The 20,718-nt window shown below is 33.8% G+C and overlaps 3 protein-coding genes and 1 long non-coding RNA gene across 7 annotated transcripts; 2 read left to right on the top strand and 2 right to left on the bottom strand.

Moving 5' to 3' along the window:
* The first annotated feature begins 72 nt into the window (after window positions 1-72).
* LOC105228267 (tyrosine-protein phosphatase non-receptor type 9) lies at window positions 73-14,753 on the top strand. Of its 3 annotated transcripts, XM_019991009.3 has the most exons (8): window positions 73-298; window positions 2,168-2,398; window positions 2,466-2,696; window positions 10,982-11,919; window positions 11,988-12,139; window positions 13,459-13,688; window positions 13,833-14,040; window positions 14,115-14,753. In XM_019991009.3, the coding sequence occupies exons 1-8, from the start codon at window positions 251-253 to the stop codon at window positions 14,339-14,341; spliced, it is 2,265 nt and encodes a 754-aa protein (XP_019846568.2). In that variant the 5' UTR covers window positions 73-250; the 3' UTR covers window positions 14,342-14,753. The 3 variants fall into 3 exon arrangements, with proteins under 3 accessions (XP_019846568.2, XP_049317078.1, XP_049317079.1); XM_049461121.1 differs by lacking the exons at window positions 73-298; window positions 2,168-2,398; window positions 2,466-2,696 and adding exons at window positions 6,304-6,510; window positions 10,094-10,226; XM_049461122.1 differs by lacking the exons at window positions 73-298; window positions 2,168-2,398; window positions 2,466-2,696 and adding exons at window positions 6,558-6,973; window positions 10,094-10,226.
* LOC105228268 (uncharacterized) lies at window positions 1,657-4,795 on the bottom strand. The gene is made up of 4 exons (XR_007423462.1): window positions 4,225-4,795; window positions 3,485-3,669; window positions 1,822-1,994; window positions 1,657-1,748 (listed from the first exon to the last, which is right to left on the bottom strand). It is a non-coding gene; the product is annotated as an uncharacterized LOC105228268 (long non-coding RNA).
* Window positions 14,754-15,823: 1,070 nt separating the features above from the next.
* LOC105228265 (mitochondrial import inner membrane translocase subunit TIM50-C) lies at window positions 15,824-17,987 on the bottom strand. 2 transcript variants are annotated; one of them, XM_011208030.4, is made up of 5 exons: window positions 17,649-17,987; window positions 17,448-17,592; window positions 16,823-17,351; window positions 16,613-16,736; window positions 15,824-16,552 (listed from the first exon to the last, which is right to left on the bottom strand). In XM_011208030.4, exons 1-5 carry the CDS (start codon window positions 17,851-17,853, stop codon window positions 16,356-16,358), a joined length of 1,200 nt encoding a protein of 399 aa, XP_011206332.2. In that variant the 5' UTR covers window positions 17,854-17,987; the 3' UTR covers window positions 15,824-16,355. The 2 variants fall into 2 exon arrangements, with proteins under 2 accessions (XP_011206332.2, XP_011206333.2); XM_011208031.4 differs by having other exon boundaries at window positions 17,655-17,987.
* Window positions 17,988-18,094: 107 nt separating this feature from the next.
* LOC105228264 (zinc finger protein 45) lies at window positions 18,095-20,057 on the top strand. Its single transcript, XM_011208029.4, has 2 exons — window positions 18,095-19,123; window positions 19,194-20,057. Exons 1-2 carry the CDS (start codon window positions 18,236-18,238, stop codon window positions 19,818-19,820), a joined length of 1,515 nt encoding a protein of 504 aa, XP_011206331.2. The 5' UTR covers window positions 18,095-18,235; the 3' UTR covers window positions 19,821-20,057.
* The last annotated feature ends 661 nt before the right edge of the window (window positions 20,058-20,718 follow it).

Here is a 20,718-nt window from a genome sequence, read left to right as displayed (position 1 = left end):
GAGGTTCTTATTGTGTGTTTTCAGAGAAAGTTACTCATTTGTCAACAGTCAATCGGTTTTGTATTAAAAATAAATAAGATAACGATAAAGTACACCATCTACCAAGAAATATATGTAAAACTGATAGGAAATATGATAAATGAACACATAATTTACGAATTTGTTAGTAAAATACTTATAATAAAATTATTAAACATTTGTGGGAGCAACCCTGTTTGGGGTACAAAGCGAGATTAGAAGAACCGGAGTCATGTCAGAATTACACTCACTCAAAATGGCGTCGGAAGATGTAAATTTTGTAAGTAAAATTCCTGTTCCAATTACATTTTTAAGTTTCAAAATATATGAACTAAAATATAATAACAAATATCTTGCTAGTGAAAGTGCAATTTAAATAAAAAATGTGACAAATCGTTATATCTCCAACAAAATTCTATAGGTGGAAATTTAAAAATGCTGTATCAGTAGATTTAAGTTCTCTTATTACCAGTTTGAAATTCCACCACTTATCGTCAAAATTGAATGGAAATATGGAAGAATTTAATATTATAATGAATATTGGCATTTTAATATTTAATGTAACTATGTGGATTTAAATGTAGAAATTGATGTACTTCGTGTACATATTGTTACAAATTGTTTTGGAATTAGTGTGATTAGAATAAGGATAAACTAATTGCACTTGCACGTGTGTATGTTGTATGTTTACAAGTGGTCTTACGCGTATTTGTATACACAAATGTACGGTTGCTGAATTTTGCTTTTCTTTTCTATCTTCTTTTTTGTTTTCATTAAGTTTCGCCATCCCTTTTCTGATTTCTAATAGGATAACAGCTGATATTAATTTCAATTCATCAAGAAAAAACAAAGGTGCAATTAATTCCTTCATTGTAAATTTAGCTTATGATATGTGTTGTAAAAAGTAAAAACAAGAAAGCTTTTCGAAACCAAGATTATTAATTTTATAAGAGGAAAGTTAGTAAAACATTTATTTACTTAAAAAGAAAAAGAAGTGCGAATAACATCTTTTGCAACTTGTCTAGAGACGGATAGTAACACATTTTCTCAATGTACCATTGGACACCTTTCGGTTTTCCTTTCGTAAATCTACGTACCAAATTCGAGTGCCATAGCTTCATTTGTATTAATTGAACTACAACTAAGAACAACTATTTCCATGTAGAGTAAATTATTGGAATTGCTCGATCCACGCTTCTCAAATTTACATTCATATGTTCATATGTATTTACATATAAATGTAACGTTACCATCAATAAAAGTGATATATGTATATACATATGCATACATACATATATACATACGCCAACAGAATGACTCAAGAGGAAACTATTCTGATCAACGCCTTAACGCCGGCAATAAAGTAATGACGGTATTTTTACTTCGATACGTCACCGAGGTCTGGTCAGCAACAAATACTTAGCTTATATCATATCAGTTGGAATTGATTGCTATTTATCTTGACAAAATTCACTGTGTGTAGGCACGCCGATTTTGCTTCTCCTGCTACCCACCGAGAGCTGACCAATATGGCTATAATATATAATAAAAACTTAGTCAAAAGTTGGCGTGCGTTTTGTAAACTCCTTAAATACGACTTTTATTTAAATGCATATACATACATACATACATACATACTATAAGTGGTTTGTACCGCGGTAATTTTTTTGTGCTACCAAATCGTATTACATTATCCTCCTTTCTTGTTGTAACAGTATATAACATGCACTCTTAAAGAATTACAGAGATTAGAGTTAAGAAAAAACTAAAATTAAAAACTAAAATATATTAACTACTAAGTACAATAGCGTATTAGAACTTAGCATTGAGTCTCTGCTGCCTAGTTGGCGGCCGTTTTGAAGAGAGCATCCTCTTAAGATGTATGGCATTTTAGAGTGACTGGGTCAGTCCCCAGAGTTTTTTTTTTTAATTTAGTAATGGAGAATTTGTTCGTTGAAATGATTTAATATAGAAATCTAAAATTATATTCATAATATAATTTAATAATATATTCATGATCTTAAATGAATAGTAAGCATTGATTACTTTTTAATTTCTCTCAAATTTTTAAATGGTATTTATAATTTTTTGACATGTATGGCCGGTTCTTTGATTTGACTTTAAAACAATTTATAATTAATTTTTTTAGGCTGTCAAACAATTTATTGAACATTGTAATGGATCCTCATCAAGTGTTAGACGAAGTATATCATGTACAACGGCGATAAAATTTCTCTACGCACGAAAATTTGATGTACACAGAGCTGTATCACTTTACGAACAACATGAACAAATTCGGCTACGAGAAGGCTTGTACAACATAAATCCAGATTTAGAACCGCTGTATTCAGAGTTAAAAACTGGAAAATTCACGATATTGGTTAGTGATTACTCATAAATTTTTTTAATAAATTAATTTCACAAAAACGCAAATTTTCTTCCTTCAGCCTTCGCGTGATGCCAACGGAGCAGCGATTGCTCTTTTCACAGCAAACAAACACAGTCCTCTTAGTGTTACGCATACAATAACATTGCAGGGAATCGTATATCAACTCGATTGCGCACTGCAAGATACAGAAACTCAGAGGGCGGGTCTAATCTTCATATATGATATGAGTGGCTCGAAGTATTCAAACTTTGACTATGATTTGTCACAAAAAATTTTAACATTGCTTAAGGTAAGTTTTTTAAAACTCTCTTGTTTGTCCTGTAAATATGAATTTTCTTTTTCAAGATATTATATATATGTATGTTTGTATTTACTAATACAACGTTTTGGTAAATGCGACGTTGTTTTCTTACCACATAGCCATTGTTAAAAATTTGTATCGATGTGTAAGATTGGCAAATAGGGAGCGGTGGTTTGGGCATTGAAGGCATCGCAGACTTCGGTAGATTTTCAACTATCGAAGCAACAAAACTTACCTGTGTCTGCGCCTCTGGGGCCATGCTGAAGCCCACACCGCTCCATCTAGTGATCAGGTAGATTGCTAAGCGTACCATGATGCTCATGACAATATAGGGGTATGGTAAAGGGCGGATAATTTCGTCTCAAAAACTGGAGGCCTAAGGGGAGGAAACACCACTGGCCTTTCTTCCAAAGAGAGAGAACGGGTGGAGAAAGATACTGGCAGCAAGCAATAGGTATGCATCATCTCAATCTGCTTTTGGGAGTTTACAACCTGGCAGGTTTAAAGATATGATAAACCACTGCAGGCTCAAGAAACTCCTATCCAATATGGCTTCTTGTGCAAATTGCTGGTTTTGCGACATAGAATCGGAAACTCCAGAATATCTTATTCTAGATTCCACAGAAATTTGTAGATGCGGGCTCGAGACCCTTGGATCCATTTATGTCGATAAGGATCACATAACTTCAATAGCGCCCTGCAAGTTCTTGGAATTCGTTGGAAATACTTGTGATGACGGATTCGGCGATATACACTCTATATTCAACATTACTTACATTGTTTACTATGTAGAAGGCAGGCATGATCTGGTAATATCAGTTTGTTCTTATTTGTACTACAGTCTCCTTAGTTTTGGCGAACAATTTGTGAAATTTCGTAATGAGTAAGAAGTTTTAAGCTTTGAAGAAAAGAATGGATTTCTATCAGCATTAGAAACAATTATTGTGTGGAAAGATTTTCCCTGAAAGTATATGTAAAGAATTGAAATGAAGGGCCATCATTTTGTTATTTTCTTTCTTTCTAGTAAGTATTTGTAAATAAATTATTATATATTTTTTTTAAGTAATGATAATAAACTAAATTTACTGTATAACGCAATTAAAGGGTGTGAAGGTATTATTAACAACATCGCGGAAGTCTTTATAACGAGCATCTGGTCTCTTCTCTGACTTTATTCATATCGCGAGTTTTGGTGCATATTCGTGCTTATTATTATTAAAGGAAGTTTTTTTCCGAAATTTTTTTGATCAATTGAATGTAAAATTAATTCATATGTTAATGTGTTTGTATACATTAGTTGAACTTTTTTTTCATATTCCATTGATAATTTGGATTGCTTTCCGAAAACACCTCTACCTTGTTTTTTTTTTGTTTGATTTTTTTTTTTAATTTTTTTTTTTGCTAGGTTTCATACTTTTTATACTGCTCGTTACTGCCTCTTTGTGAGAGCAGTTCTCTTTTTTCACTCATAGTCATCCTAATAGCTGGGACAGAAACAAAAACCATTATTGCTTACATTCAAGACAGAAAAGTTTTGTTGTTGATTACGGCAACTTTCAGATATTTAAATATATTTCAATATTTCTTTTCGTGATACTTAATTTCTTTTTATGCAATTAATTTCATTTATCTATTTCCACTGTACCTAGATTCTTGAGAGTGCGAGCGAATACTTTCCAAGTTTCATTCTTCTGACAATTAAATACTGTACAAAGAACCGTTAAGTAAACAAAACTGTTTCATTCTCTGCAACATATTTCGTATTAAGGTATTTTTTTTTAACTTAACCCTCAAACCGAGATTCATATTTAAAAGAAATGCCAAATTTTATAGCAGCGAAATCGTATAAAAACTAAATGCCTGTTCTTTAAGCAGAAACAACTCGGTGCGTTTCTTTATCGTAGTTGCTTTATTTCCTACTTACTTCGCCGCGTTTGTACGCGCGAATTTTTTTTTTCCGTTTTTAAGAAGGGACATTACCTCTCATTATTCACACCTCTAAGTTGTTCGCACACTTTGTTATAACATACCGAAGGGGCCATTTCTGACGATTGTCAAGAGATCGGAAGCTATTGGCGAGTCGTGAGCAAAGATGTCCTCACCAAACAGCCGGTTACACTCTTATTATACATAGGTACAGATATAGATATAGTCGCCATGAACGTGTAAAAGTAAACTCTCACAAGCTTTTTTTGGCGATCGCAAATATTAACATAAGTATGTATGTATGTAGATATTTATGATCAGGTAACCATTAACATCACAATTATAATGATATGCAAAATACATATACATATACTATATGTTGTTTGTATATGTATGTATATATTTTCTAAATTCATTTCTGGTTGACTGTTTAAATGGTAAAGTTCTAAGTGGTGGGAGAGTAATTACATACATACATATTTATAAGTATAATAGGGCAGTATCAAAAGTATCCGACCTTACGGAGAAAATAAATAATAATATTAACTACAAAATATAACAAAAGACGTATAATAAGTATATGAAGAAGATAAGCAGTATTTTTTGTTTTCATTTTTCTCATATACATATGTACGTATTTTGTCAGCGTAAACGAAGTTGTGAAAAATTTACTATTATAAAAATTTAATTAGACATCAACTTGCTTGTGCCGTCCCTAAATAAAAGCGACAGCTGCAAATTACGGTCAAAAATTCATCATGGCTATAGGTTTTCTATGGCGCATGTTTAAATAAGGGCGACGGCAACGCTGAGCGATTTTGGCAGCACCGTTAAGAAATAATGTTGACTGGAAAACTGAAATTGTAATTGTAAAATGGATATAAGTACATATTTTTAACCTTTAACTGGTGACATGTAGCCTCACAGACGTCGCGCGTTTTGCAAAGTCAATTACGACTCAAAAGTACCATTAAGTGTTCATTGTATTTTTTTAATATTTCATAATAAATAATAATAATGGTTAAAAATAAACAGAGTTTTAAAATATTAAAATTGATTTTTACAACAAAAAATTACTTTGAAAGTAGTAGCCTGTGAGACTACATGTTCCTTATAGTGTTATAAATTTGTCACGTCCCCAGTTAAAGGTTAATAAAATAAATCGTTTTGCATTTAATTTTTACCAACTTTAGAATTTAAGTGAAGATTTGATGTAAAGTTGCCGCTTTATTTAGGGATGTCGCGTGGGAGTTAACGCTGAGCGGTGAAAAACACGCCGCTCATCGCTTTTGTTTAGTTAAGCCAGGTAAGGTATACCAAGTTAGGTTAATGTAAATAAATTAAGTAGTCGATTCTATTACTTCTGGGACTGCCCTCGCGTGTATAAATTTATATATTATATATGCATACGTAAATATCCACGTATGTATATACATATATTTAAATACCTAATACAAATAAAAACATTCGTGTGTGGAGGGAGATTTCAATGATAATAACAACAACGTCAATGCGAGATTACGTGTGCGCGTGCGTCATATTAAACTCACTTTTCATTTGTTGCTTCTACCGCCAAAGTTATAGTTACATTATACGTACATACATATGTACGTACACGCATACTTGATACTTTCGGGCTATCTCTTATTTTATTAAGTAATTCGCTATTTAGTGTACTTGTTCTAGTCGTTCGCTTAGCTTGGCTTAATAATAACATATTACACGAGTGCAAAGCAACTCTTCACATAGAAATAAATAAATAACTAAATTTTCTGGTGTGTTTTGGTGAAAGTACACACTTGGTTTAAAAATATATTTTACATAATTTCACAAAACTCAGTCGAGTTGCACTGAGAAAGCAGCTGTCAATGAAAAAGTAAAAAAAAAATATTTAATATATTGAAGAAATAAGAAATAATATACACATGTTTCTACATACCTGTATGTATTTACGTGTAGAAAATTTCTTTCGTGTTGTCATTTGTTAAGGCGTAGAAAATGTCGTTTGTGCAATTGGATTTTTAACTTTCATCTTAAATCCTACGTTATCGGTTTTAAAATTGTCTGTGCGGTTCCTTGGTGTAGTTACATTAGAGTTCATAAATGAAATTTTTGTGGTATACACGTTATGTTTTTGGCGAAAACTAAAGCCAGTTCTGCAGTAAACGCATTGAAATATATAAACAATTCTGAATCACCCAAGTTAGCAAAAATAATTATTGAGGAGCTAAAAAGTTATTGGGTTACGTGAAAAAATTAGCTACATACGTAATTTTTATTTTCAATGTGCCATTAGGAATCAGCCCAATTGTATAGGATTCAATTCTCTGCATTGGTTGGTAAGTCTTCTAATAAGAATTTCAGCATTCGGTAATAAACAAAGTAGTAAATAGGCGGATATGACGCTTTTTTGTTGACGGTACATATAAACAAATGTGGTCATACAGCAGTCAGTTCCAGACACATACATATGTGCATACCAACAAGAATGGTAACAACAGTTAGCCAAGCACGGAAAAAAGGTATTTTCATAAGCAAATTAAAAGCTTAAATAAGAAACCGGAAGTAAGGAACTCCATATTTGCTTAAGATTCTCTATTAAAATACAATGACAATGCGTACACATACATATGTATATCAGTTTATATAAATCTAACGAATATAATAGTACATGTAGTTACATTGAAAGGTAAACAGCTTTTTTCATAATAATATACATACTTTCGCTCTGTTCCCACAATTATTTCGTTTTCGCTATATCAAAAGCGGACATAAGTAAATGTTGAGGTGAGTTATCCTGGTAATCAACTGACCGAATGCATATTTTTGCTCACTTTCATTTCTCATGAAAAAGCGAAAACTGAGTAGACCAATTTGTCGTATGGCTTTGCGACAAGGCAAATATTTCAATCGTTGCAACGGGGGCAACTGTATCTGTAGCGAGACGAGTTCGAGAATGCGAAAAGAGGAAAGCTAAATGACCTATCAACCCCCGAACTGCAACAACGCTCTAACCCTCAAATATCGTAAGCGAATTGTACGAATGTACGAGTCTCTTTTAGGCGCTGGCGCATTGTGTTGTCGATATTGAGAGGAATATGGCAATTTTTGGGGTTGCCGTTGCCCAATACAAGAGGATGGGCTGAAAAAATCAGACTGAACTAAAGTAAAGGCGAATATAGCGAAATTTCGAAACAGACGAGCATACTTTTTCTTGGGCAACTGTTTCTCCTCAAGTTTTTTCTATTTAGCCATTGCAATTAGGTGCGAATTTCTACGAATTAAATGTTTATAACAAATTAACAAAACAATTCTTGTGAAGAATTCATATGTATATACATACCTACATATGTATTTGTGTTTATACAATCGTGAAAATTAAATTGTGCAAAGTGGAATAGTTTTGGCGATAGCCTGATGTAAATTTAACTCCTCTGTATTTGCCATCGAGAAAAGTGTATTCGCATGAAAAATTCTTAAATATAACTCGTAGATAAAAAACAAGACAATTAAATTTTAAACAGAACTGAGTGGAAATACATATGTACATTTCAATAATGATAAAATGTAACGCGTCCAGTAATCTTTGGTAGTTTGTCAAAGTCGATATAAACAGTTGTGGTGGGAAAGTTACATACGTATTAACTCGGCCATTGAAAGGGCTTCTGAGGTGCACTAAGCGGGAATAGAGTTAACAAAACAAACAAAAAGGTTATGCTCGACATATGTACAGTGGCGCACAAAAGTCTACATATCCCTGTTTTCGTAGTTCAGAAAGTATAACAAGTTTTTAGAAAAATGTGCTGATACACTTTTATATTAATTTTCTTTCTAATCACAATAAGTTAAAAAATTCATTAATTGAAATGAAACAACAAACAAAGTTATGGACTAAAAACTAAAAAAAATGCGTTAAAAAAGTCTATATACTCTACAAAAATACCATATTTTAGCGAGAAAACTTTACCTAGTTGTAGGTATTATTACATTTTGGTATTTAATTGCGCCTCCAGTGGCATCTATAACCACTTAAAGCCGCATTTTTGTCCTTGATTCTACTAAATTTGACAAATCTGCACATGTAATGCTCTTCCAAGCTCTCTAAAAGCGTTTTGTGACTATAACAGCGGTAAAAAACTGTTTTTTTTCGAATGCTTTCCTTCAAAATTTCCTGGGCATATTCAAAATTTTCAAAACTGTGCTTTGAGGTGGTATGTTCAATTATCGGGGACCATAACAAAGGGCCAATCCTTAATAATTTGCATCATATGCTTTTACCTACTAAGGATTTCAATTTATTTCAAATTGTATATTACCCTCAATAAAGACTAAAATCCCAAGCACTACGCTGCTGTCGTCTCGCTTTGGGGTCGGTACTTAATTCTTCGGTCGCTACGAAAAATGTTGAGCTTCGACTCATCTGAAAATGCACCTTTTTTATGAAACTTTCGTTTTATTCTGAAATAAGAGGCTTCTTGTGTATTATTCCACCGTGTTAACGTTTAAAATTATTTGTATTGCTACGGTTTTTTTTGTGACCTATTTCTTGGAGTTGGCGTTTCTATAAGATAGCTTTCGCGAATGACCACTGAGCATTTCACTGAGGAACTGCCCTTAGAACCACTATTTTTTAAGTTTGTTACAATGGTTTATACCGTTGCTTGACTCTTCTCTAAAAATTTTGAAGTTTCGCCGTATAACTTTCTATATTTTATAACCAAGTTTTTTATGCCAACGGATATTTACCTTCAGAGTAACTATTTGTGTGTCCAAACTACAACTACAATAACACTTGCAATAATAACCAAATAATAAACACGATAAAAAGAAAGAAAAAACACTTTCAACGCAATTTTTGAGTTTTTCGTTACGGTCGTTTGTTGTTTTATGCTAAATTATGAATTTTTAGCGTATTATGATTAGAATAAACTGTATCAACACATTTTTCTAAAGTGTTTTTGTACATTTAGAACCTCGAAAACTGTGGGTGTATGTAGACTATTGTCTGCCACTGTATGTATGAATATGTACATACATATGTACATATATAAATACAGATCAATATTTTCGTAATTGGTATATTCTAGCGAAATCAATTTTTTAAGATATTAAATATTTATTACCTTTGCTTTTTTTAATAATTTAGTAAAATTTTTTATAAATATGCAATTATGTCACTGATTGACGAAGTTTATCGTGAGTTCGAATACCCAGATTCTAATTAGTTAGTATTTGTAGAGTACAAGAAAGTTTGAATCACAAAGCCTTCAATGTGCCGCAGTATATGTACATACATATGTATGTATGTCTACATTACTGTATATTATATATAATTTATAGGCACATGTGCTTGACCGTCTTAACTCTTTACCTTTTCAAGTCATACTTTAGTTATTCTTATTTCGAATCGTTTTTTTTATTGCTCTTCATGTCAAATAATTCGCTTTTGATTATTTCAGATATTGTTGAAAAATGGCTGCGTATGTATGAACATACAAACATACTTGTACTTATGTGGGCGATGAAGGAAAACTAAATCAATTGTTGTTTTCGGAACAAGTGGTTTTTATTGCGCCGCAGCTACGAATGTATGTATGTATGGATATGTATTCGTGAAGAGAACAAACAAAATGTATGTAGCTTGTTGCGTTTAGCGTACGACGTGGAGACTATAGTATACAATGTGCCTGGCCTTAATTCTAAGAAGATAGAAGAAAGTTAATAACAGAATGTCACATTGATAATGTTTACTTTCGCAGAATTACTAATCAACATTGCATTTGCAATGTGGAAACCTTGTTGCGACAGATCTGCCGATATGTCACGAACCTTTTTCATGAGAAGCAAACTCAGCGTTTCTCATATGTAAATACTAACTTGACCACATTAAAATTTTTGTTAATTGGAAAATCTCTAATTGTATTGCCACAAGGTCGCACAAACATACATACATTCACGTTTACTATTAATTTTTTGCACTTAAACACGTACGAAATGCAGTTACGTACACCATTTTACTACTCAATCTGATGGTGAACATTTTTGTCGCACTTGTTTCGAAAACAATCAGGTGCAGGTATTTTCTTAAAATACGTCGATATGTACATATGTATGTAAATTAGTATATATATACATGTACATATGTAATTCTTATATAATTCGATTTGAATTTTTGCCATTCATTATAAAGTTGGCACAGACTGAATCTGGACTATAAATTTACCATATATAATACACTCAATATGTCTGTAATCACAACAGGGCTTATTGATTAATTCATTGTAAATCGTCTCTGATTATATCCATTTCGACATATAGTATTTATTTCATTTATTTTGTTTTTGCAGGGTGGCTATCCAGCTCGTTTAAAAAAAGTCTTAATTGTGACGGCACCGCTGTGGTTTAAAGCACCGTTCAAAATTCTGCGATTATTTGTACGGGAGAAATTGCGTGAACGCGTCTTTACTGTATCTGTGCCAACGTTGGGCCTTCACGTGCCTCTGAAAGCATTGCCCCTGCATCTTGGCGGAGGATTGGAAATCGATCACGCCACATGGTTGCTACAGTGCCGCAAATCGATGACGAATCGTGAAGACGAACTGCTCGCCAATATTGAGCAAGTGGCTTTAAATCGAAGCAACACAATCAACGCTACAACTAATAGCAACGTTGTGAACAGTTCAGTTACCATCGTTGGGGATATAGACAGCAACGTTAACAGCAACATAAATACGACGACAGCCGCATTAACGAACGAAGACTACAGTCGACGTTTACTGGGCGGCGAGGAGCCCAACGAAAATATCACAATAAGCAGTCTGCGCGCTGTCATAGCTACATCGGCAACCGCTTTAAATCAAGGTAACAGTAATAGTACGGCATTATTATCTGTGTGTAACCAAATTGACACCGAGTCGGGGGTGGTTGCGGCGACGACGACGGCTTCAGTGGAAACATCAGTAGGTGCACCAGTGCTGAACGGATTAGAGGCCAGTGGAGTTCAAGGCTCCGTGGTTTTGGCGAATGGTGTAGCTGTTCCATCGGCAGTTACCAGCAACGCCAGTTCTAACGGTTCATCCGCCTTAAGTGAATTGTGGTCGGAAAATCCGCCAAGTAGTGCGTCGTCGGGGTTTAGTGATGACGACAGCCTGGCTGGGCAAGAGGGAGATCCAAAAACAATTGAACAAATTGTTCAAATGGTAAAAGAGCAGGGACGCAAAGGTCTGGTGAAGGAATATGCCGAAATACGTAATCGGGCGCCTGAGGGCACATTTGTCTATGCAAGGTTTGTAGATCTGTGCTACTATTGTAAAATGAATTAATCATAAAAATGCACAATATTTTATTTTGCAGAATGCGGAATAACTTGACAAAAAATCGCTACACGGATGTTCTTTGCTACGATCATAGTAGGGTGGTGTTGTCTAGGGAGGATGGTGAGGACTATATAAACGCCAATTTCGTGGACGGCTACAAACAAAAGAATGCCTATATTTCCACACAAGGTAAACGACAGGGCAAGATACTCCGTTGTCAATAATAAATACAATATTTTAATGTCGATTGATTGAATAGATAAAATTACTAAAAGCCGTGTTCTTACGAGACATAAAATCATGTTTATACTCTTGCAACAAGTTGCTAGAGAGTATAATAGTTTTGTTCATCTAACGGTTGCATGTGTCACCTAAAACTAAGCGATATAAATATAGGGTTATATATAAGTATGTCCTATATGTATAAATGATCAGATTGAAGAGACGAGTTAAAATCCGTCCGTCCGTCTATGCAAGCAGTAACTTGAGTGAAGTGAAGATATCATTATGAAATGTTCCTTGGCCAAAAAGTAAGGTGAAATTCGTTGATGGGCATAATCCGACAACTGCCACGACTACAAAAGGCAATTAAAGGAAAACATATAAAGTGCCAGATCACTAAAACTAAAATACCCAAATTTACTCAGAATAAATCTCTTCAGCACCCCCTAAAAACACTGTAAAAATGGTTGTAATCGTAGGATAACTCCGTCCACTCCACATATAACGGTACTGTTAAAAACTACTAAAAAGGCGATAAATCAATAACTGAATACGACAGAGATATAAAATTTTACATCCAAGATGATATGAGAAGGCTTTATGAGAGCCGGGATAAAAATTGGACGTTGGGCGTGGCACCGCCCTCTTTTATGTAAAATCACACCAAAAATATCGGTCAATTAAAATTCAGAGAATTTTCTCCTGATAATAATATCTTTGTGTATTAAAAATAGATTGAATCGGGTCAATATTTCCCAGAGCCCCATACATCTAATATACAAATTTTCGAACAAAAGTTCGAAGAAGAAGGTGATTTTACACCGCATATATCGGCCAATATGTGAGTTATCTCAATGAAAATGAGAGAGCGTGTTTAACTCATAACTGTTTATTTAGGCTTAAATAAAATAAAATTGGCCGAAAACTTAACCTAACCCCTATATAACTAAAATCAGAATTTTCGAACTTATGTCTGACTTTACACCATATGATTGGTGATTATGTGTGAGGTACCTTAGTGAAACCCAGGAACATCTATTAGTATGTGACGAGTTAATAGCATGTGTTACTTCCAAAAATAGTGAATACTACCCCCAACTACCATATTTTCCTGACGAAATTTCTAGAACTTTGATTCTAGCATGTTGCAAGAGCATAAAATGTTTGGTCACATCCGAACTTAGCCCTTCCTTACTTCTTCATATATGACATGTGCTAAGGTCAATGTAAATTTGAATATGATAATACAATAATAATAATAGGCATTTTCTTACATCTGATTTTAGGTCCATTACCGAAAACATCACAAGATTTTTGGCGTATGATATGGGAACAACATTGTTTGGTTGTTGTAATGACAACACGGGTCATGGAGCGTGGTCGAGTCAAATGTGGCCAATACTGGGAACCGACTGAGAATAGTTCCTTAGAATTCGGAAACTTCCACGTGCGAACACTTAGTATAGAAATAAATGAAGATTATACAGTAGCATCATTAGAATTGAAAAATCTTAAGGTAAACTCTTTCTACATGTTGCTAATTACAATATTTTTTCTTAAAAACATTTTCAAACCTTCCGTTTACTGATTTTTTCGACAAAAAATCAGGTCAAAATGCATTGCATTATTGGTTTGACTTAAGAGGTATCTTCTATTTTAGACTGACGAAATTAGAAACGTTTCACATTGGCAATTCACAAGTTGGCCCGATTATGGTGTGCCGAGCTCTGCGATGGCCATGTTAAATTTTCTTCAGAAAGTGCGAGAAAAACAAGCATCTATGGTAAAAGCATTGGGCGATACCTGGGCTGGACATCCGCGGGGACCGCCTATCGTTGTACACTGTAGTGCGGGCATTGGTCGAACAGGTGAAAACAAATCACAATAATTAATTACATTAAAATGCTTTATTAAATAATTTTATTACTACTAAATTTCACAGGCACTTTTATAACATTGGATATATGCATATCGCGTTTAGAAGATGTGGGAACGGCTGACATTCGTGGGACTGTGGAAAAAATTCGTTCACAGCGTGCCTACTCCATACAAATGCCCGATCAATATGTATTTTGCCATCTGGCCCTGATTGAATACGCAGTTTCAAGGGGCATGCTGAAATCTGTAGATTTAACGGGGTTCGATGATCGTGGCGAAGATTCAGACTAAGAAGTATTCTGCTCGAAGCTCATAGGAAATAAATTCTCAACCGAAATCTTCGTATTCGGTTCTTAGGTTCTCGAAATGGCTAAGGCATTTTGTAGAAAAAATAAAGATGTAGCTGACATAATTAAAAAGAGAATCGAAATAGAAAATGATGCCGAAACTTTCTTAAGAACATAGCTCGTATTTACTTGATTAAAATTTTGTTATTTCATTTCGTTTCATCTTAGAGAAGTGAAATCTTTAATACACCCCGATAAAAAGTAAATATACATTTTAGTTTTGCAGAATCATAATAAATAATTAACGTTTAAATTAAATATTAGTAAAATATGTCAAGATCATAAGGAAATAAATAGAATTGGCCTAGATGTATAAATAATTTTAAACAATAAATTTAAAAATCCTTAAAACCGAATCATTTACATAGTTTTTTCGGGGCTTTTGCATAGTGAATGGTCTATAAATAAGAATGTATCGAATAATAATTACTCTACGATCTGCAAACACATCTTTAAACAACTACTGAAAAGTATTGGAAAACTGAAGTAACAATAATATTGATCAATTCTCAATAGTACGTCAGTAGATTCTTTAAAACTCACATAAATATAGAGCTCTGGAACATCTGGCAAAGCGTTTGCTTTAGAAATTTGTATATTTATCACCGGTCTGAATAAGAGACTTAAAGTAATCAATTTGGTGATGTTGCAAAGTACAACGAAATGGGGAAACTATAAAACTACTAATGGGATGGAGACAATTGATAAAAGTGAATGAGGTCGCCAACGGTACACCGTCCTCCAAATATCTTCAGAGAGCCTAATAAATATAAAACAATAAAAAAATTTATATTGATATAATATCCTATAATCATATTTGAATGTCAGTAAACAAAACGTACAATTAGAAAAATATAAAATTTATACTAAAATATTCACTTAACTCACCCATCAAAACGTATGTATGTATGTAGTTATTATCTTTGGTTACTGATTTCTTAAATTTTGCTTTCATGTCTGAAATATGTACATAAAGTACGCTAAAAGTTGAAGTTAAAAATGTGTCACTGATAAATATTAGTAAATTCCAAGATTTATTAAATATGTACGTATATTATAAAACTTGTGTTTAGTTCAATTGCTGTAGGGATTATGGTAAAGTCCTATTTTCATGTATATTTGCTCATCAATATGTAATAAATCGTCGAAGAACTTCATATTGCGATAAAGGACATTCATCTCCAGTCTCATTGTCAAATAGAACGGAAAGTGAAAACAAATTTCTTACTTCGGTCGATTTAACCGTGAAATTTATTTTAAAGTTTTGAATAGAGTATTGATTAAGCTATAGCAACTTGTTTATCGAGCTTCTACATTCGTGATGTACATTTTTACGGATTGCGTGCCGTTCCTTCAAAAATAATATTGTATAATAAAATGGTAGCAGTTCTGGAAGCTGTTTTGTACAAAAAATATATGAAAATAATTAATTAATATAATTTATTTATTGACAAATTTAAGTATACAAAAGTGGTGTCGACTAATAATTAAAAAAAAAGAGTGTAGACATAATTGTCTTATCTACTTAATTATAACAATGATTATTATGATTATACATACTGATATGGTAGAAAATATATACTTCTCCGATTTTTTATTTTTTTTTTATTTAGGTAGTGCAATAAAATCTATTATCCTTCGATATATTCAAAATATGAAAATTAACGAAAGATAATATATTTTTTTGAACCCAATAGAGAAAAGAAAAAAAATCAGAGAAGTATACATTTTCTGTCGTATCGATTATTTTCATATATTGAAAGATAATAGATTTTTTTGAACTAAATAAAGGGAAAGAAAAAACTTAGAAGTATAAATTTTCTACCGTATCGGTATGTATATGCCTTATGGCAGTCTAAAGTAAAAGGGCCATCTTTAAATGAAGGAAACTTTTCATTTTAATGAATAAAAGCTATGCAAAACAGTGATAACTATAAGAATTTATCAGGCGTTTCCGCTTAAGATGACCGCCCTAGAAAGCTTGGAGTCCATTTTTTCACAATTGGTTTCGATTTGGTTAGCTCCTCTCGTTCTCTCTCTTGCATTTGCTCTAGTAAAAGGCGCTGGTTTTCTCTGAATTGAGCTATGGGATCATCGAACTGCCGATAGTAATGTAACACATCGCGAACGTCCTCAACTTCAGCAGATGCCAGAGCTAAAAATCACATGCCGGTGTTAGAAATAATAAAGTTGTGATATAATAAATTTTACATACTTTTTAAAAATGATATCAAATCAAGTAGTTGCGAGTCGTCATCATTACCTAGCCATCTGGCAATGTTAAAAGTATTATCAGGGTGCAATTTAGTTGCGTTTTGATCCCAATCCACGACTATGACCTAAAAAATACTTATACTTATCAGAATGATTCTATCGATATTTATATAAAGATTATTTGTAATTTTATGTACATCTTTTAAGTTACCTTCCTTAGATCTCGGTTTAAATTGTCTAAATTTTTAACGTGGTGTCCATCCACAAAATGAGTTGCATCGCGTACCAAGCGATACATGATATAGCCATTTGGGTCCAGAGCATCTAAAATCGGAAATACCGTCATTCCTTGTTCAGCAGTAAATACGACAATTTCGAAATTTTTTGCACATTCTTGTAAGAAATGATCAACACCGGGTCGTTTTTTAAACCGCCACCCAGTTTGGTATGTCCAATCAGGATGTACAAGAACATCTTTCATTTCTAGTACTAATGTGTAAGGCGGCTGTATGTATGGGTGTTTTAAAGGATCTGGTAAAAGCTTATCGCGTGATGGCTCCTGAATCATTTTTTGGTAGTAATTCATAGATTTCCACATACGCTGTATATACTGTTGAATTACTGGGCTTTTACTAAATTCATCTTCGATTACTTGTCCTTCGGCATCTACCTCAGGTTTTCCGAACTCATATACAGCCCATATGGCTAGTGCAATGCCACTACCTCCAAATACTGCAAACCTATAAAATGAATGGTTTTGTAAAACAGATATTTTTACAGTCACTACTACTTGTAAATGTCATGCGTTATATTATGCAAGGCAAAATAGCACATACCCAATTTTCATACGTTTCCAAGCCTTTTCATTTTCCTTTGCCTCTTCCTCTTCTTTGCGTTTTCTTTCGCGTTCAGTCTCTTCATCAACATTAGCTGCAGTTTGGGGGAACAACTTTGACAAAATTTCTGGACTCGATGTCTTTTCTAAACCGTACATATAAATCAATTAAATTAATAAAATACAAAATAGGTAAACAAACTTGTACTTTCTGTTGTATACAATCTTCCAAATTGTTGGCAGTCCGACTTTCGTCCAAAAATTTGGATAGCTGTGGAAACATGTAATCCTCGGTGATGGTTACTTAATGCGCGACATTTTTGTTCTCCAAATCGATGCCACCCTAATTTGGTGGCGGATCCTAATTTTTGTATCACGCTAAGGACTCCTTTTCGTGCCATTACCATATTTTGCCCCTACACTTAAATGCTTTATTAATAAATCCCACTTTAAGTGTACTTCTAATTCATTCCACCGGCTGTATTAACCTTCAATCTCATGCAGCTAAAAGGAATTTTCCGACATCTGTCATAAGTCAATTCGGACAATGTTGCCAGACTACCATATAGCCGAAAATAATTGATAAGCATTGACGTTATATGTTTACAAAATTAAACATACCCAAGAGAATTGAGACATATGTAGATAAGAGGATTGAACACACCTTAGATGTCAAAGCGTGGATGGAGCGATTTTATACTATTTGAGGGAATTAGTCTTGATTTGTTTACATTAATTTATAATCTCTTTATTAGAAATAAATCAGTTTACAAATACGTTAGATAAAGAATGGTTTCTGAAAGCAATGATGAGGAAGTGGTGGTTTGTCGAGCCTGCATAAGCGAGTGCGTAGAATACAAGTCGTTGCACAAGCAGGGTATTTGTATGGGTGAGGTGCAAACTTTGGCGTCCATGCTGAGTTTTATTACAAATTTGGATTTTTCAAATGATGAAAGTTTTCCTTCAAATATCTGTTTACGTTGTGTCCAAAATGTTGCTAAGACATATGCTTTTAAGAAAATGGTAATGGAAACAGATGAAGTATTGCGAAGACAGTTAGAAGAACTGGACTGTGGGATAGGAATGACAGATGCAGGAGCTGGTGACAGTGTTATTGAAGATCTTGACACAGAATCGGCGGAGTCAGTTGTAGAAGAGCACCATCTCGAAGTAGAAGAGGGAACCGATTTGGATGAATCTGATCAACTGCATGATTTGGCGACAGCAGCTCAATTCAAAAGATCTGTAGAAAGTATGGAGTATGTGTCTCTAACGGTATTAGATAGCGTTGTAGATGGATGTGATGCAGCAATATCCATGGAACAAATGCAATGTGATATAGAGCATAATGAGCAAAATTGTGAGGAAGATGAAGTGGTTGTTCATGAAGTAGCAGAGTCAGAGGAAGTATACCAGACGGATGCTGAAGAAGACGGTAGGCACAAGGAATATGAAGAGATATACGAAGTGAAATTAGATGAAATGTCTCAAAGTGACTGTTCTTTATTGGAAATTGCGGAAGGTCACCAAATACATAAACATTTTAAAAGAGAAATTAAATCTGCCGATCCGGACGGAGAATGGGATATTAGCTTAGAACAGAAAATTAAACCGCCAACAAAAATCCGCAAAAAAAGCAACCAACCTAAACCGCCGAACCCTGATTTGCAATGCAAGGTAAGAAGGAAATAATGTTACATACTTCTACGCAGTCGCTATCCAATAGTTTATTTCATATACATTTTAGGTGTGTGGAAAACAACTGAGTAATCAAAATTCTTTTAAGTACCATATGCAACTGCATTCCGATGCTACACCTTATTTATGCAGTCTTTGTGGCGAAGGTTTTAAAACTCGTAATGCTTATGAAGGACATATAATTATCCATGATCCAAATAACCCGAATACATGTGAGCTATGTGGTAAAGCATATCGTCAATCATCCTCTTTAAGAACCCACATGTTATCGCATACCGGCGAGAGACCTTTCCAGTGTGATATTTGTGGGAAGTCCATGACACAAAAGTCTGGATATAAGAAGCACATGCTTGTACATACAGGTGAAAAACCGCATACGTGTGATGTCTGTGGTCGTGAATTTCGGTATTCGAGCAACTTGATTGCTCATAAACGTTGCCACTCTGGGGAGAGACCGTATGAATGCCCCCATTGCAAACGAGGTTTCCCAACGGCCGAGCAGATGAAGAGGCATTCCCTAATACACAGTGGAGAAAGACCTTTTCAATGTGAGATCTGCAATAAACGTTTCAAGCGACGATCATCATTGATGTCACACCGACATACACATGACTCTGAGCCTGAGCTGATTGTTGATCATAAAGTGTGTAAATCAAATGTCGTCGAACTATACTAAATAGTTATTAGAATAAACTAAAACCAATGAGAAATATAATATCTATGTAATTTTTTTTTCATTATAGTATACAAATATGTAAATGAATGGTCAGTGTACTGATATTCATCACAATTCTAATTGGCATCTCTTTCGAAATTTAAAAATTTCAATATTGCTCCAACAGATCCAACCTTCATAGAACATTCTAAGTTTCATAAAAGAGAAAATAAATTCAACTACGTTTTTACGAATAAATATTTTATTTTTATACAAGGATTTTTTAAATAATTACATTAGGGTTACAAGACATTATTGGATATACTATGTACATATATGTATAAACATTTTTATGCGAAACACACGAACGAAACGCTTAAATGTTCCCTTTATTCTGTATAAGTATATATATTTTTTAATCGTGCTTAGGGTAAAAACAATATATCGTATATTGGTGTAGCGGTACATTACTACAAGGTAAAATTAACGTAATACAATTTATCACAAAATTATTGTAAGAGCCTTAGAGATTCCTTCAATGCTCTAAATAGGAAATAGACAAAAGATGTGAATCAATAGAAAATTGTAAATTAATGAAATGGTTATTATTCTAAATGGCTTAACCCATTAACTGTGGCGCATTTTCTCTCGCTCGTTACCGCGTTCGATGTACCAGTTCTTTCTGCGTTGACGAATTTCATTTTCATTCCTTGCGGCTTCTCGCTGTTTCATTAATTTACCATGCCATTCGCCGCTTGTAGGCGTTCGCTCAGCCGAATTCTTATCAAAATTGCGATCTTTATAAAGACGACCTTTGGACATAATATGTTCTTCAGAATGTTCTTTATAGTACTTTCCAAATTTTTCTTTCGAATTAAGTTTCTTCCGTCCGGACCCTTCCCCGTAAGCATCGATATCT

This window comes from Bactrocera dorsalis, unplaced genomic scaffold, assembly GCF_023373825.1.
Source record: "Bactrocera dorsalis isolate Fly_Bdor unplaced genomic scaffold, ASM2337382v1 BdCtg007, whole genome shotgun sequence".
Classification (NCBI taxonomy): Eukaryota; Metazoa; Arthropoda; class Insecta; order Diptera; family Tephritidae; genus Bactrocera; species Bactrocera dorsalis.
Note: the sequence above shows the minus strand (reverse complement) of the source record. Positions and strands in the feature narration are given on the sequence as shown.